This window comes from Rhinatrema bivittatum, chromosome 10 (assembly GCF_901001135.1).
Source record: "Rhinatrema bivittatum chromosome 10, aRhiBiv1.1, whole genome shotgun sequence".
NCBI classification, from domain to species: domain Eukaryota; kingdom Metazoa; phylum Chordata; class Amphibia; order Gymnophiona; family Rhinatrematidae; genus Rhinatrema; species Rhinatrema bivittatum.
The window spans coordinates 86,938,756-86,954,478 of record NC_042624.1 but is presented as its reverse complement, the minus strand read 5'-3'; the positions used below and the strand labels follow the sequence as shown (position 1 = coordinate 86,954,478).

The window sequence follows — 15,723 nt, the reverse complement described above, 5'->3', positions numbered from 1 at the left end:
CTTACTATAAATTCAGAGACAGGGTTTGAAAAATCTGCTTACGTGGGGTGGGGGGGGAATGTGTTTTTTCAATGAGTGAGGTGGCATTTTCAGCCCTGATCAGGGACCTAGGAGGAAGAGGAGACTGCATCTTCAGCCCTGATCAGTGTCTAAGAGAACAGGTTGAAGGAGCAGAGGAGGGAAAGAGAAGAGAGAGGTATGGACTAGAGGAAGAGAGAACTGTTCTTGGGCAAGATCTAGGATGGAGGACGAAAGGGGATGGGATAAGAGGTGTGCATGTGGCAGGGAAGAAATTAATTACTGTACTTCTGTTACCCGCCTCCTCAAAACAAACTAGTGGGAAGAGGGTGATGGGGGAAGTACATGGCAAATGCATTTCATTCCTGGCAGGTAATTCCTGGAGGAATTTTTAAAACTCTGCACAGAGAAATATATACTATATACATATAAAGGTCACTGAGTGCAGTTTGTATGGAAGTTTGCAGCAAATAAGACTTTTAAATAAATAGCCAGTATGCACGCTATTCACTTTTCAGTAGTTAAAAGTATACAATGCCACTTGTAATGTTATTGTGAGACCTGTCCCAGTAATGCTGGCCAAGATTTGCTTTTGCTTTTTACTAGTTCAGTTCTGCTTATTTGCCGCCATCAGGTTTTGGGGATCGCACTGCCAAGGGTCAGATTCTGGCTCTACATGGGCATACTAGGGAAACAGAGCAGCTACACAGACTATAATTTGCATGTGCTAAAAAAATCTGCTTAGTTGAATCTTACGCCTCAGTCCTGGTTTCTGAAATACACTGGGATGCTAAACCTATCCTTACCTGTAGGTATGAGCAATCTGCTAATAATATTATTGATAAATACTGTTAAGCTTTGGAATTGCAGCCGAACACTCATAGAACAATATTCCTTATGCAGTTAAATGTATCTGTGTATGAACTGGAAAAGGGAATAAATAATGAGGTGACAAAGTTTGCAGATAATACAAAATTATTCTGGACAATGAAACCAAAACTGATTGGTAAGAGCTACAAACAGATCTCAAGTTGATAGATGAGAATAAATTAATGCATATTGTGGGAAAAAATTCAAGCTTCTTGCACACACTAATGGGCTCTACTTTCTTACGATTCAGGAACAAGATCTTGTAGTCTCTGGATGGTTCCCTAAAACAGCCCGATGTGCCACAGTGGTCAAAAAGTCTAATATAACATCTGGAATTAAGAAAAGGTTTATAAGCAAAACAGAAAACATTATTATTTCATTATTCAAATCCACATTGTACCCCCGTCTTGAATACCATACACAGTTCGTCACCCCATTTCGTAAGAGGCAGCACACCTTAAAAAAAAAAAAAAAAAAAAAAGTACAAAAAAAGAAATCAAAGATGGTTAGGCATATGGAATAACGTCCATATGAAGAGAGATTAAAACAACAAAAAAGGTCTTTTCAGCCTGCAAATGAAATGACTGAAAGGGGGGGGGATATGAGAGAGGTCTATGAAATCATGCAAGCCAGGCTTCTGTGAGTTTCTGAGGTTTTTTTCCCTTATTCTTCAGAGGACCCCAATATCTAATTAATTAAATATTATTTAGAGAAAGTTGAACTTGATAGATTAAACTTTGTCTTCTAAGCTTTGTAACTCCATGAGAGAGGTATAAAGAGAGGGTCTGATGTATCATGTAGACCATAAAACTTTAATTTTCAAGCTATCCCCCCCACCCCCCCCATCCAGCATGAAGAATATATTTTGCCTAGATAAGGCTTACAGGTTTATTACAATGGTGCAGTTTTGGCTTTTTACAGCAGATGTCAGTGAAGATCTTTGAATCAAAATAGAAAAATAACAGATCCAAGGACTCTGCTGTAGATTTTACTATACTTGTTGTTTATAGAATTGGTGACATCTTAATTTATGATTTATTCTATAGCTGCAGGGATTTATTATCCTCCAGTCTTGATTAAAAGTTGCATTGTAAACATTTATGTTCTGAATGAATATTGTGCAGGTTTTAACCTTATAAATTCTTCAATATCACAAAGCTGTGATTTCTATTATCTGCCTTATATAAAAAAAATATTCTTTACATTTAATTGCTCTTAATAAAAAATAAAAATCTGAGACCTGTGAGTATAATGAATGGAATATGACACCAGACACCAGTTGTCCTTTCAGGAATACATTGATGCACTTTAAAAACAGCATCCAGTACTAGAAAAGAAAATTTATTTTTGTTTCTCATTACTGCACAGTGATGAGAGCAATTCTCACCAACTGAACTCCTGTGCTTATACAATTCTCAACTAATTTTATTATAAGAGGAAAGGACGTGAGCACTGAGAAGAAACGCCAACAGGCTGGATCTGAACTCAGAAGTTTTAATTGCGGGTCCAAAAAACTCTTTATTCATATCATTTTTTCCTTTTGATATGGTTAATCAATTGTGAATATATAAATGTGCCTATGTGCTTTTTAAAATTCTTCAAAGAAACACTTATCTTTACATAGATAAGAGAAGAGAGATTAAGTTCCCTAATCTATAGAGGAAAAAACTGACAGTACTTAAAGTCTGTCTTAAATATATATATATCCTAGGTCTCCCAAGCATATCTTTTTAGTACTGCAGTTCTCCTTATAATCTTTACATAGATAAGTGTTTCTTTGAAGAATTTTAAAAAGCACATAGGCACGATAAGAGACATTGGGCACATTGATATATTCACAATTGATTAACCATATCAAAAGAAAAAATGGTATGAATAAAGAGTTTTTTGGACCCGCAATTAAAACTTCTGAGTTCAGATCCAGCCTGTTGGCTTTTCTTCTCAGTGCTCACGTCCTTTCCTCTTATAATAAAATTAGTTGAGAACTGTATACATTGTAATCACAAGCATCCAATTGGTGAGAATTGATGTTTTTCTCCTGTTTTCCCTCGTATTGTACAGTGATGAGAGTAAGCAAAAATAAATTTTCACCTGACATCACCATCTCACTTCAAATGTCCAATTTTTCTTGCTGCTCTTTAGTTAACTTTCCCTAATCTATAGAGGAAAAAATTGACAGTATTTAAAACATCTTACTTAAATATATATATGTCCTAGGTCTCCCAAGCATCCCTTTTTAGTACTGCAGTTCTCGTTTATAATAATGGTCTCCCTGAATCTGAAATAGCTCATCCCTGCAAACATCCAGAATGCTGCTGCTTGCCTTGTCACTCAGTCTAAACAGCAGCGCCATTCCACTCCAGCACGTAGAAACAAAGAATGTGGTGACAGATAAGTACAAGGCTCAACTAGTCTTATCATTTTTTCTTCCTTTTGTATACTGCAACTTCATTGTCCTTTAAAAGATAAAGTCTTTAGATAACTCTACTAGCTATAGATGTTTCTATCAGAGTCCATTTCGTCAAAGCTTCAGCCTTGACTACTTTAACATTCACTCTTTCTGCAAAATTCCATCACAAGACATTTTTTTTTATTTGCAGATAACTAATCTTGTCCTTATCTATCCAAGTGTAAAGAGTATATTTTACTAGATTGTGTGTGTATGCATGTATACACAATTTTTGTCACAGCATGACATTTCTGGAGACTGGAAAATGTATAACTGCAAACAGCAGAAGTTGGGAAAGCAGGAAGCGCATCAGTTCAATGCTGCTGCTGCTGCTGTCTAGTTCATAAAAGGATGAGAGAGCTGCATCCCTAGAGAGAAGCACTTCCTGTACACCTCCTTTTAGCTCGTTTGCACTGAAGCAGCCTACATGGTGTCATGCCTCATAATGCAACGGAGAACAAGCTTGTGATATGGGGTTGGAAGAGAGAGAGAGTACGGGATGGGGGGGGGGGGGGAGGGGAGAGGCTAGAAGAAAGAACCAGGGAGAGCAAAGGAGGGAACAAGAGAGAGAAGTGAAGGTGATCCAGAAATGAGAGAAAGAGAGCAAAGGTTGGGGGAGGAGGTAGTGCAGATGAAAGGGAAAGTAGAAGACAAAGCAAAGAAGGGTTTGAGAAACTGAGGGCAAAAGAAACATAGGAAACATGCCATGCTGGGTCAGACCAAGGGTCCATCAAGCCCAAAATCCTGTTTCCAACAGAGGCCAAACCAGGCCACAAGAACCTGGCAATTACCCAAACACTAAGAAGATCCCATGCTACTGATGCAATTAATAGCAGTGGCTATTCCCTAAGTAAACTTGATTAATAGCAGTTAAGGGAAAATAGAGAACAGAGTAGGGAGGAAGAGGATCTGGTAACGTTGGGGGTTTAACTCACTCTATTAATAAGGGGAGTGTGTGTTTGTGGGGGGGGGGCGGTGAGGGATGGCATTGCCGATAGCAACTTCAGGCAGTGATATCTGGTACATGTCGTTACATAAAAAGCTATGTAGGTGCTCTCTAGCATGTAGTTTCCAGTTTCCACCAGCAAAGTAGGCACAAGGAAATGGAGAGAGACCTGTCATGTTATCTTGTTGGTTGCCTTGGCCTGCAGGAAACGGTAAATTGACACCAACATTGCAATTTCTGGTATTGTGTGCCAGAAAATGCTGTCCCCTCTGCACCAACACACGGATTTCTGATTGACAAGTGAGAGAATTTTTGGCTAGTGCAGATGGATCTGAAATTTCATATCCTGCTGTATGTAATTATAAGGCTGGAAAAATCCCAGGAGTCAGGATACCTGGGAGCCTTTAAAACAGGCAAAAATCAATTATAAAAAGAAGGGAAAAAACATCCTCCAAACCTAAACTAAGAACAAAATAAGAAAGAACCAACAAAACAGCAATAAAAGAAAAGAGTGAAAAAGTGAGAAACGTTTTTCCTTTGCTTCTACAATTTTTGATTACCTGGTTTTCAAATTAATTTGTAAGAAAGACACCATTAAAATTGTACTGTAAGTTTTTTTTGGTTTTCAAGTTTAATTTCTTTTTTTTTTTTGGCATATTTTGTTGATAGGCTGAATTAGCCATTATATGTGGGTGACATCCAGTGGCACTAAATGAACTTCTCTCCAAGCTTTAGAGCTTTGAGCTTTACTGAGCATGTGCGTGGGTTTCCTCGCGGATATTGCCCCTTAAGCCAACTCTGTCACTTTTTGTGTAAGCCGAAGCATAGAGGTATACTTTGTCTCTCCTCTATTTTTATTTTTTTTTTAATCTCAAACTTGAATTTTTTCTTCTAGAATCCTATTCTGCCTTTTCTCGCTGCTTCTGCGGCTACACAAAAAGCACTTTTAAATGCTACCTTAAAAAAAAAAAAGTGAGTGGAAATTTCCTGTTACATTCTGAGGCTTGCAAAGCCTACCTGCGAGCTGCAGCACTCACCCGCTGCCAATCTGCCGGCTGCTCATTCTGCAGCAGGCCACTGCCATTGCTGCTCACCTCCAAGGCTCTTCTAGGTGTGCATGCACTTGGACATTTCTCCCCTTAAAGGGCCTTCGATGGGAATGTGCTTGTGGCTCTGCCCGATGACATCACAGCCTCAGCCCTATAAAGGGCTTCCCAGGATGTCATCTCTTTGCTTCAGCAATAGGTCACATACATATCCTGTGTAGTGTGAGATGCTGTCTCATCCTGTGTTCCTCTTCTGGTGTCTACCTTGTCTCTCCAGCCCAGCCTGCCTCCTCCTTAGTCTTGTCTTATCAAGCCTCTGCCCTCCATCCTGCCCTGCCATGTCAGTCCTTCTTCTTGTCTCCAGCCCCTGTCTTTGGACTGACTGCTGGATCTGATGTCAGCCTGGACTCTGACCCTTCTTGCCTGCCACTGACCCCAGCCTGACTCTGAAAAATCCCAGGAGTCAGATTAGCTTGCCTGCTGCCTGCTTCAGACCCTAGCCTGACTCTGAACCTACGCTCCTACCACTTCAGAAGAGACTCTCGCCTAAGATCTGCTGGCCCCTGGAACCCAAGGGCTCAACCCAAGGGGAAAGGGGCTGGTATATATATGAAGCTCCAGAACTCTCTTCCTAGCATAGGTGCCAGCTGTCAGTGGGGACCTACAGGGACTTCCCTGTAGATTGAGCCAACCCCTTCACAGCAGTAAGGGTTCACTTGTCTTACTCTTCCCATGTGGAAATTCATGTCCCTCACAGATAGCCATGAGTTATGTTAACACTGTCTGGGACCAGACCATGACCAGAAAATATGTAAAGCCTGTAAATGGATGTCCCAATGCTCACAGCGCTCCAGGCAGTAGATCTTCTTCCTGCAGTGCAGTGTTGTCTGCCTCCTCAGGAAAGCCTTTGAGTTGGAGCTATTCTAAAACTCCTCCATTTGTTGAGATCTGTGGCAGCGGGGTCGAGTTCAGCTGCCTGGACGCTATAGATATAAGTGGCATCGCTTCCTTGAGCCAGGCCTTTCTGCATCTAAGAAGCATAAATAATCCTCACAATCATCAGGCTGTCCTTCAGCACCACCAGCATAGGCCTCTTCCAAGCACAGTGCTTTGAAACATTGAAAGACCAATGCATCGAAGCATGATGCTTCGACACATTCAATGCAGTCTTCGCACTTGATGATCTTGATGCACTCAAAGCCATCGATGCACCCAAAACACGACGCATCAACACTACCAGTGCATGACAAATTGATGTTCCCGATGCATTGAATGAAAAAATTTTCTCCGATTTTGTTTTGAATGTGCTTTTTTTTCTAACTTCATGGAGTGTCCCCTAATCTTTGTATTTTCTAAAAGAATAAATAACTGATTTGCATTTACCTGTTCTATTCCACTCATGATTTTATACACCTCTATCCTATCCCCCTTAGCTGTCTCTTCTCCAGGCTGAACATCCCTAATCTAAGTCTTTCCTCATAAGGGAGCCGTTCCATCTCCTTTATCATTTTGGTTACCCTTCTCTGTATCTTTTCTAGTGCAACTATATATTTTTATTTTTTTAAGATGTGACCAGAACTGTGCATGGTATTCTAGGTGTGGCTTCACCATGGAGCAATATAGAAGTGGAATGTGTTTTGAGCTTGTACCTTCCCAGAAATATGGCCAGGGATTCAGTTCCTGGTATTTTCTAATTCCCAAGAAATCAGGATATTGAGACCTATCCTGGACTTATGGAAGCTGAACAGATTGTTAGTCCAAGAGAGTTTCAAGATGAACTCCCACCATATGATTTTTCCCTTCATTCAGTCGAGGGATTGGACGTTTGCTCTGGATCTGAAAGATGCTTATGCATACATTTCAGTTTACCCTGCTACCAAAGTTCCTCAGGTTTGGGGTGAAGAACATGCATTACTGGTACAAGGTGCTTTCTTTTGGCCTCTTGACAGCCCTGAAAGTGTTTAAAAATGTTTAGCAGTTGTGGTTGCACAGCTTTGTCAGCAGGGAGTCTGCATATTCTCCTACCTAGAAGATTGGTTAGTGACAGTTCCATCTTTGGCAAGAGTCCTGGAGTCCCTCAGAATAATCATCTGCTTCTCTAGTCCCTGGGAGTCCATTGTCCCATCTCAAAGGAGTCCGTTCATAGGGGCTTAGATAGACTGAGTTCAGGAAAAAGGAGTTTCTCCCCATGGAAAGAGCTGGGAGTGTTGATGGACCTGGTGAGGTCCCTTGTTCAGCAGGACTGTGTGTCGGCCCTGATTCTTCTCAGGCATATGGCCATGACAGTGCATGTAGTTCCTCTTACTCCTCTGAACATGCAGAGTCTTCAGTGGGACCTATCAGACCAGCAGGATTAACTGTTCCATCCCACCAAATTTGTTACACTAGGGATGCTAGTATCCCTTCAGTGGTGGATGACCCCTGGAAGTTCTAATGGTGGGACTGTTTCAGCAACTGCTCCGTAAATCAGCCTTCAGCTTGGGACTTCTCACATGTTATGGCTGATTTCGCACCTGCTAATCAGTGGGAGAAAGTCATAATTAATACTTGGCCACCTCCCTGGAGAGTAGGCTACCTTGCTAAAGCTTATGCTCTGGAAAAGGGGGCAGGGCTCACGAGGCAGCCCACACACACACACACAGGAACTTCTGTGCATGCTTAGGTAGACTTTTACTGAGAGCTAGGTCCAAACTGCACCATTGGCTGATATCATTCACGTGTTTTAGCTGATTCATCCTGCTGTCTATGGCAAACCCTGTTTACAGGTAAGCAAACTTACTTTTTCAGTGGCACCTCCTTCTTTTTTTTTCTTGCCAAGAGCACATGTCCCTGTGAATTTAATAACCTTTTTCACATTTTCTTGTGGCATAAAGCTGTCAAATCAAGAAGTTTAAAAGCAAATTCATAATAAAAGAACTTGCTAGCATGATAAGCTCTGTGTTGTGCCGTTATAAGGAAACCACAGACCTAGTGGTTTATCAGCACGCTATGAACAGGAAGCTTGACACATGCGAAGCTGCTCAGTTTTCCTGTGTTAGAATCTTCTGAATTAATTTTGGTAAATACTTTGTTGTCTTAAAAGCGAGATTAATTGCATATTGAATGGCTACTTCTAATGAGCTCATGAGTAACCAGTGCACAGGGACACCTACAGCTCTGCAGAAACTGGAGGTCTTTGCAAACAGACTGTTTCATCGGCAGGGAAAGGATGCCTTTCACGAGCAGAGGGCAGCTCTGGAACAGGAGCGCCATCAGCTCTCTGAACACACTCTTCTGTGGGACAGATCAAGTAAGTGCTCTTCAACTCACAATGACAATTAGATACTTAAGTTCAAGAATTTAATGTTTGGAAGAAAACAGCTCTTATGATGGTGTGCACAAGGTATTAAAGTAAAAGGAAACATCGTATTATGCAGTTAGAAATCATGTAATGATTTTAATTGTGTGTTTTGTACACTCTTAACAAACATGCATTTTATTTTATTGAAGATATGAGTGTTCCTTTTCTGTGGCTGCACCAACATTGTGAAACTCCTTGCCTGAGTTATTACGCCATACAGAGTGCCTGAAAACTTTCAAGGCACTACATAAAACTACTTTAAGCTAGCCTTTGACTGACTAATGGCAGCTTAGACATAGACCTTATAAGGCTAATTTGTACTATTTTATTATATTTAAATTCTGTCTTGCTCTGTAAATTTGTGTAATTTTGATGTTTTAACAATTTTATGAATGTGATTTTGTACATCACCTTGTGCCTCGGCTGCGGTGATTATTATGTTTTAATAAAAATAAACATGTTAAAACAGTGCTGAGTCCTTTTTAATTGAATGTATTAGGTTCAAAACCTTTTATTTGCTACCCCATTTGAAAAGAGACAGGAAAGTTACTTTTAGATCAAAAGTTGGTTGCTTTTAATATAAAGCTAACATGTTTAAGCCTTCGTGTGGAAATTTTAACTCAACAAATGAATAAAGCACATATATATTTGTAAGATACACTGATAAAGAACTCTGTTCGTGTGCAGACACCATTTTCAAGCACTTCCTGTTGGCCAAGAGAGAAATGTTTGGGTGCTTCTGCAAGGGTAAATGCCATAATTTAACCAAAAAATACTGATATACAGTGGCTCTAACAGCCACAGCTGTGGAAATGGTTAAAGCTGCTACATGGCCAGTAAAGTAATGTGAGTCATTTATTTTTAAGCAGTGAGAGACACCATGGGATCTCTATATGGCAGCAGATTGAGGAGTGAGAGACACTGCAGGCCAGGGGGATAGCCCTCCTTGTGAGATCCATCACCTACCAACTCTGTCCCCCCTTGCCATTTTGGCAGCTAAAAGATTAAAAAAAATAGTAAAGTGTAAAGGAAAGCCCTTGTACAGGTGGAGATGTAGTATTAGGATAAGGAAAGGTTGTGGGGATAGAGAGGGAAGAAGAGAAGCCGGCAAGGAAGTCCCTGGGGGAATCGTACGACTTCTTCCCTGAAGTCCCAAATCTGAAGAGTTCTGAGGAGATGGAATGATCCCGTTCCTACGCATTTTCACTGGTTTACACTCATCTGGACTCCAGTAGCAAAACGATGGTGGCGTATGCATGCAGTACTTGATTGAGCTGTCTTACTAAACAGCAGAAAACAGTTTTGAAGCAAAATTTTAAAAAAGCTTGCAATACAGGAGGATGGAGAGGGGGCGCGATGTGGGTGGCTATGTTAGGTGGAAAAGACATGAAGGGGTTGGTGAATGGTCTTGGGCCTGGTGATTGCTGGGAATGGGATCAGAGAAGGCTAGAAGAAAAGCAGGAAACCCAGTGGCTATGGCAGCAGAGCAGATTTTTTTTAGGATTTCCATTTGTAATTATCGATTATTTTTATTTATTTATTTATTTAGCATTTTTATATACCGACTTTCCAGTAAACAAAATTACTGATCAATTCGGTTCACATTCTAAACAATAACATTGACAAGTAAATGTCTTACAATGAACAGGTTGAAATAACTTGGATTAAGATATATGGGGTTAATAACATAATTAAAAGCTACGGTGCCTAATGTAGGCTAGATAGACAGTTGATAGGTATAACGTTGGGTTTTGATATTAGACTGCAAAAGTTCATGTGATTTCGAGAGATGATCTAAATAGTTCTTTAGAGGGTTACCATGGAAAGTATCATTGGCAGGGATAATCCGCAGTTTGTTGTTATGGGAAAGCTTTGTTGAATAACCAAGTCTTGAGTCTTTTTTTAAAAGTCGTGGAGCATTGTACTGATCTGAGTTCTGACGGGAGAGTGTTCCAGAGTTTAGGACCAGCTGTGGAGAAAGCTCTTTTACTTAATGCTGACTTCATACAAACTTGGAAATTGCTGGAATTTTTTTTTTAATGAGCAGCTTGACTTGTTTGACAAAAGTTTGGAATGGTTAGAATTATAACAGCATAAATATTGCATGGTGTTTGTTCTGAATAACTATGCTAATGATGGTTAGTTGTTTGATTTTAATAAGATGATGCGGTAAGAATCTGGATTGGTGTTTTCAAATTAGACTGTGGGATTTTAAAGCCTTGTTAGTGCTCCCCAGGGTGATGAACAGCCTTCCTCGATAAAAGTCGCTGGAGATTTTAACATTTGTTGGAAGTTTATAGGGAATTTCTACTCCCTACTAGATTTTAAGGTGAAATTAGTACAGGCGTAACCAGGAAACTGCTTCTGTCACATGACTTTCTTCTGTGCAGTTTGTAGACACAGGACTTGAGCCAAGCACAGTTGGTGGTTTCAGGCCTGCATCCCAGGACTTGCAGATTTTGCCTCTTATTGTGCTTTCAGCTGAGCTGTCGCAATATTCAACACTAAATAATGACAGTGCTGAGAAAAGGACATATGGAGAGCAATTTTCCCACAGTTAAAATATTTTAGCCATGTAAGTATGCTGTCTGAAAATTACCTCCCCCCCCCCCTCAGTGTGGGGAAACAGGTACATGCATCGTGGAATAATGCACATACCTCGAGCCACATTAAGAGAAGGTGTTCACCGGGGAAGGAAAAATACAGGCGCAGATTGCATGTTCAAATCTTCATGCATAGTTTTCCAGCAAAATTCTACTTTGCTGAAAAAGTATGCGCTAGTTATACTGTGCCTGTGTACTGCGTGTGCTTTCCCTTTGAAAACAGGTGCAAAGACTGCAGATTAAAAGTAGACGCAGAATTTGCATCAATGCGGGCAATTTGAATATTATCCTCCCCCCCCCCCCCCCCCCCCCCCCAGTTTTTAAGTAACAATAAAAGTGCACTTTCTCCCTTGAAATTGAAGAGTCTGTCTTCGTTCCCTCCTGGTTCTTTCTGGGCTTCCAGTTCAATTCTAGGCTGCCACTATAGGGCACGGCACCTTGAGCCTTCCTTCACAGCTACCTGAAGTTTTATTGCCATCACCATGGCTGGAAAAATATTTTGAAAAATTAGCTGACAACTAAAATTTTTAGGAGCCAGGAGGAAAATATGTCCCCATAAATTTACTTTTGTTTTCCTTTGGTGCTTTTATTTTTCATGCATTTTAATCTTTTTTTCTTCTCTCTGCTTAATTTTCCTTTTTCTTTTGCTGTTTGTTCTTCTTTTTCTTCATCTATCTTTTGTTTGTTTCTCTGTTTTTTTCTCTTTGCTTATTTTTCTTTTTTTCTTTTCTTTCCTCTCCTTCAACCTTTTCCTAGCCTCTCCCTCTACTTCCCTGTGGCAGTGGCGTAGCCTACGAGTGGGCCGTGGCCCACCCAACCAGGGCTGTCTAGGCCTGTAAGAGGCCTGTTGGAGTAGTGTCGTTGTGGGATCCCATCCCTGCAACAGCGAAGAAGAAGGCCAGAGCAGCAATGCCATCACATGATCTCATCCCCGCGATGGTGAAGAAGAGGACCAGAACAGCAATGTCATTACGGGATCCCATCCCTGCTGTGGCAGAAGTAGGAGTTTAGCTGTGCCTAATTAAAAGGCCCTGTGTGTGTGAGTGAGAATGGGAGCCCGAATATATCTGTGTATAAAAATGGGAACCTGGGTGTGGGTCTGTGTGTGTGTGTGTGTAAAAGAATGGGAACCTTGGGGGGGGGGGAGAGAGTGAGAGCTTGTGTGTGTGGGAGAGCATATGAGAGTGAGAATGTGTATGTGTGAGTGAGGAATGGGAGAAGACAGTAGAAGAAGAAACAGAACAAGAAGAGAAACCCTGAAAAAAAACTTATTTTGAAATTTTAGCAATTGGAATATGCCATCTTTGGGAATGTGCGTTTCTTATATTTTTGTATTTTGTTCTTCAGTATTCCACTGTTCAATCTAGTTTCTCAGGCTTTCTATTTTGGTTTTGTCTGCATGTTTTTGTTTCTAATTTATAGTCTCATATTTCTATATTCAGTAAGGGTCGGTTCCCGTTTTGCCTGCGTGTGACTGAAGTGCAGTGTAATTTCTCTGTAGTAGTCCAGCTTGTTCTGTTATTCCAGTAGGTGATGTATTAATGTTCTAGGGCCTGGTGTAGTATTTGCGTTGCTGCTGTTTGAATCCTGAGAGTCAGTGCTATCACTGTATAGTATGGCAAGGTTCTAGACATCTCTTTTTTTACAGGAGTTTGTGATTTTTCACAAAATGTTTAGCAATGGAGGGATATTTTTTGCTGAGGTGACATCAGAATTTGAATATATATATTTTTTTCATGTTGGTTGTAATGTGAATTGCCCTAGCTCTACTCTCCACCTGTTCTGATGATTAATGCTATTTTATTGTAGTTATGATTATTTCTGGATTTCTGCAAAGAGGATTCATGAAAAAATGCATTGGTTTTTTTTGCTTTATTTCATGATTGATTGGATCTGTTTGGTTTCTTTGCTTTTTGCATGATATACTTGTGCATTTATAAACTACAATAAATATAAAATAAATACAGATTAATAAAGGATTTTTAATGCTGGTACATGCTTTAAATAATTGAGGTAAAATGTTTGTTTCATGCATAATGCATAATTGCTGGTGCAGAGAGCCATTGTAGGGTGCAGTATATGGTGTTATTTATTAATAAGAATACAACTAGCAGGTCTCAGACCTGCATGCTTACAGCCCACATGTTAACCTTGTGCCCACCCAAAAAAATCAGTTCTGGCTACGCCACTGCCCTGCGGCTTCAATTCTTCCATGCAGTCTGGTGTTGGGGGACTGCTGCAGCCATTGCCCGTGCATTGCAGTAGCAAGAGGAGGCTGTCCTTTGCTGCGATTCTGTCGTCTTCATGATTCCTGGTGCAAGGGGGCTGCCCCTGGTCTGAGGTTTCTGCCCTTGAGGGTGGAGCTTAAGCTGTTGGAATAGACTTTTTTTTTTTTTTTTTTTTTTAGCCTGGGGCAGTGCTAGGCACCATGCACCAAAGTTTAGCCACCCAGGTGACTGGCATTTTTCCCAACCTGGCCATCGACTTGACAGTTTTCAGCCAGAGGCCACAAAGCACATCTCCCTCTTCAACACAGCTAGCATGGTCTCTGAGCGTGGCCATGAGGTATCTTTGCTGAGCAATGGCTTAGACTTCCATCTTGCACCTTCCGCAGGGGTTGTGACCACTGCCTCCCTTTGTTGGCTGGCTCTGAAATCAAATCCAGGTTTCCTGTATGCCCACTGGGCCAGCTCTAACCCACAGAGCTGATCAGTGACAAACCGCAGTATCATACCAAAAATGATAGCTTTTTCCTTAATAATCTGATTAAATGCCTCTAAATGACTTTAAGTTGGAAATTGTTAGTGATTAGTGATGTTTTACAGCATTATACAACGCTACATTCTGCTTTTCAGGAATGAATTCTGCTTACAGACTTAATCAGCCGTAATGAATATGTTGATGAAGCCTTCAACCTTGGCTAGTTCAGTTGTTGTAAAGTCAGTTCAGGTATGCAACTGACAGGATTATGGCTTTTGTCCTGGTGTATTTTGAAAGGGACAGGTTTGCTTCTTATCACAGAATGAATCATGCTCAGGGAAGGTAGTGAGCCTCGAGATGCAGAGATGTCATATTGTGAAGCTTTGTCTATTGGGCAAGGTAGAACGGGCACAAAGTCTGCTGTGGCAGGCTTTTACATTGTCACTTTGAAAATGAGTGGATGGGGAATGACTTGAACTAAAGGACCTATCTGCCATTCAGGCACATGGGAGGAAATGGTTAGTGAATGTGCTTCTTGTACTGAGCAATATAAAATGTCTTCTTTTTCTTTGAAAGCTGCAGAATAGTAGGTGTGTTTTCTATAAGTATCAACACTGTGAGTGTGGATATCTATAGATACAGATATACAGATATAAACCTATTGTAAAAATCATAATTCTACAAGTACAAAAGAAGCATTCTTGCCTATACAGTTTGATTAAAGCTTTAGAATAATAACTGGCGAGTTATAAGTCAACTGATAATTCTAGTGTAATGTTACCATGGGAACAAGTGCGTGACATAATTGAGTACATCTTAAACATCCTGGTGTTTTTAACGTTTTCCCTGCCATTTTGAGTTGCTTTAGAAATATGCAGGCAAAGGCTGGCAAGTTTACAAGTAGTCTGTGGTCTAAAGTAAGACTTCCCTAGCTGATGCAGTGTGCAGTGCTAGCATCTGGTGTACTGGTTAGTCTTGTTTCACATCCGAAGGAGTGCTTTTGAAACAAAAGAACAATTTTGGATTACTCTGCATGCTGCATTCCATTCCACGGTGTATTTACCAAATCAGAATTCACCCTCTGGGGATCAGTGCAACTCCCTGCCCTGCTCGGATCATACTGTGAACAATATGGTGTGGAAATCCTGCCTTTCAGCATGAATGGTGAGTACAGCTAGACCTACATGAGACTGCTATCTGTCTTGTTTAAAAATGTTTAGCGTGTGTGGCCATGATAAAGGAAACATCTTCTGTTTCATAAGAGAGTGTACAGCAGGGGAGACAATTTTGATGTAAAATCGCCATGCAGCATTTTATTTTCCTTACATGAGCTATAAATAGTCTTAAAACGCAGTGTCTTCCTTCTTTCCTTTTTGTCATGAAGTTTTATAATACAGATTTTCAGTGGCCGTGAGGATTGTTTTTCTTATCCAAACAAATCGATTAACAAGCAGTACCTATAAATATCAGAGTTTATTTGGTAATTTGCTTATAAAGAAAACTGAAATTGTTGAAGTTACTGTTTTGGATTTCGTCAAGCAGCTTAACGAATAAAATGGTATATAAAATAGCTCTAGGATGTTCAGCATACTCTGAGCACAGATGTGCTGTTGAGCTCTACTATAGCAGGCAAACTGACTTTACAGTTATTTATGGGGAGAAAATCTTGTTAGGTGAGTTTTAAGATTTACTTTGCGAGCTGAGAGTGCCATAAAAGGTCTAATGAATGGATAAGCCAAATTTAATGAGTT

General features: G+C 40.4%; 1 protein-coding gene across 3 annotated transcripts in view; it reads left to right on the top strand.

Moving 5' to 3' along the window:
* Nucleotides 1-15,723, top strand: part of PRKACB (protein kinase cAMP-activated catalytic subunit beta) — a 156,941-nt gene that overhangs the window by 52,657 nt on the left and 88,561 nt on the right. The window contains exon 1 of one of the 3 annotated variants that reach the window (XM_029617972.1): nt 8,324-8,618. The exons of the other annotated variants lie outside the window; for them this stretch is intronic. Coding sequence (XP_029473832.1) covers nt 8,432-8,618 — 187 coding nt within the window. The 5' untranslated portion in view covers nt 8,324-8,431. Of the gene's footprint in view, nt 1-8,323; nt 8,619-15,723 lie in introns of those variants that run through there. 3 annotated transcript variants of the gene reach the window in all.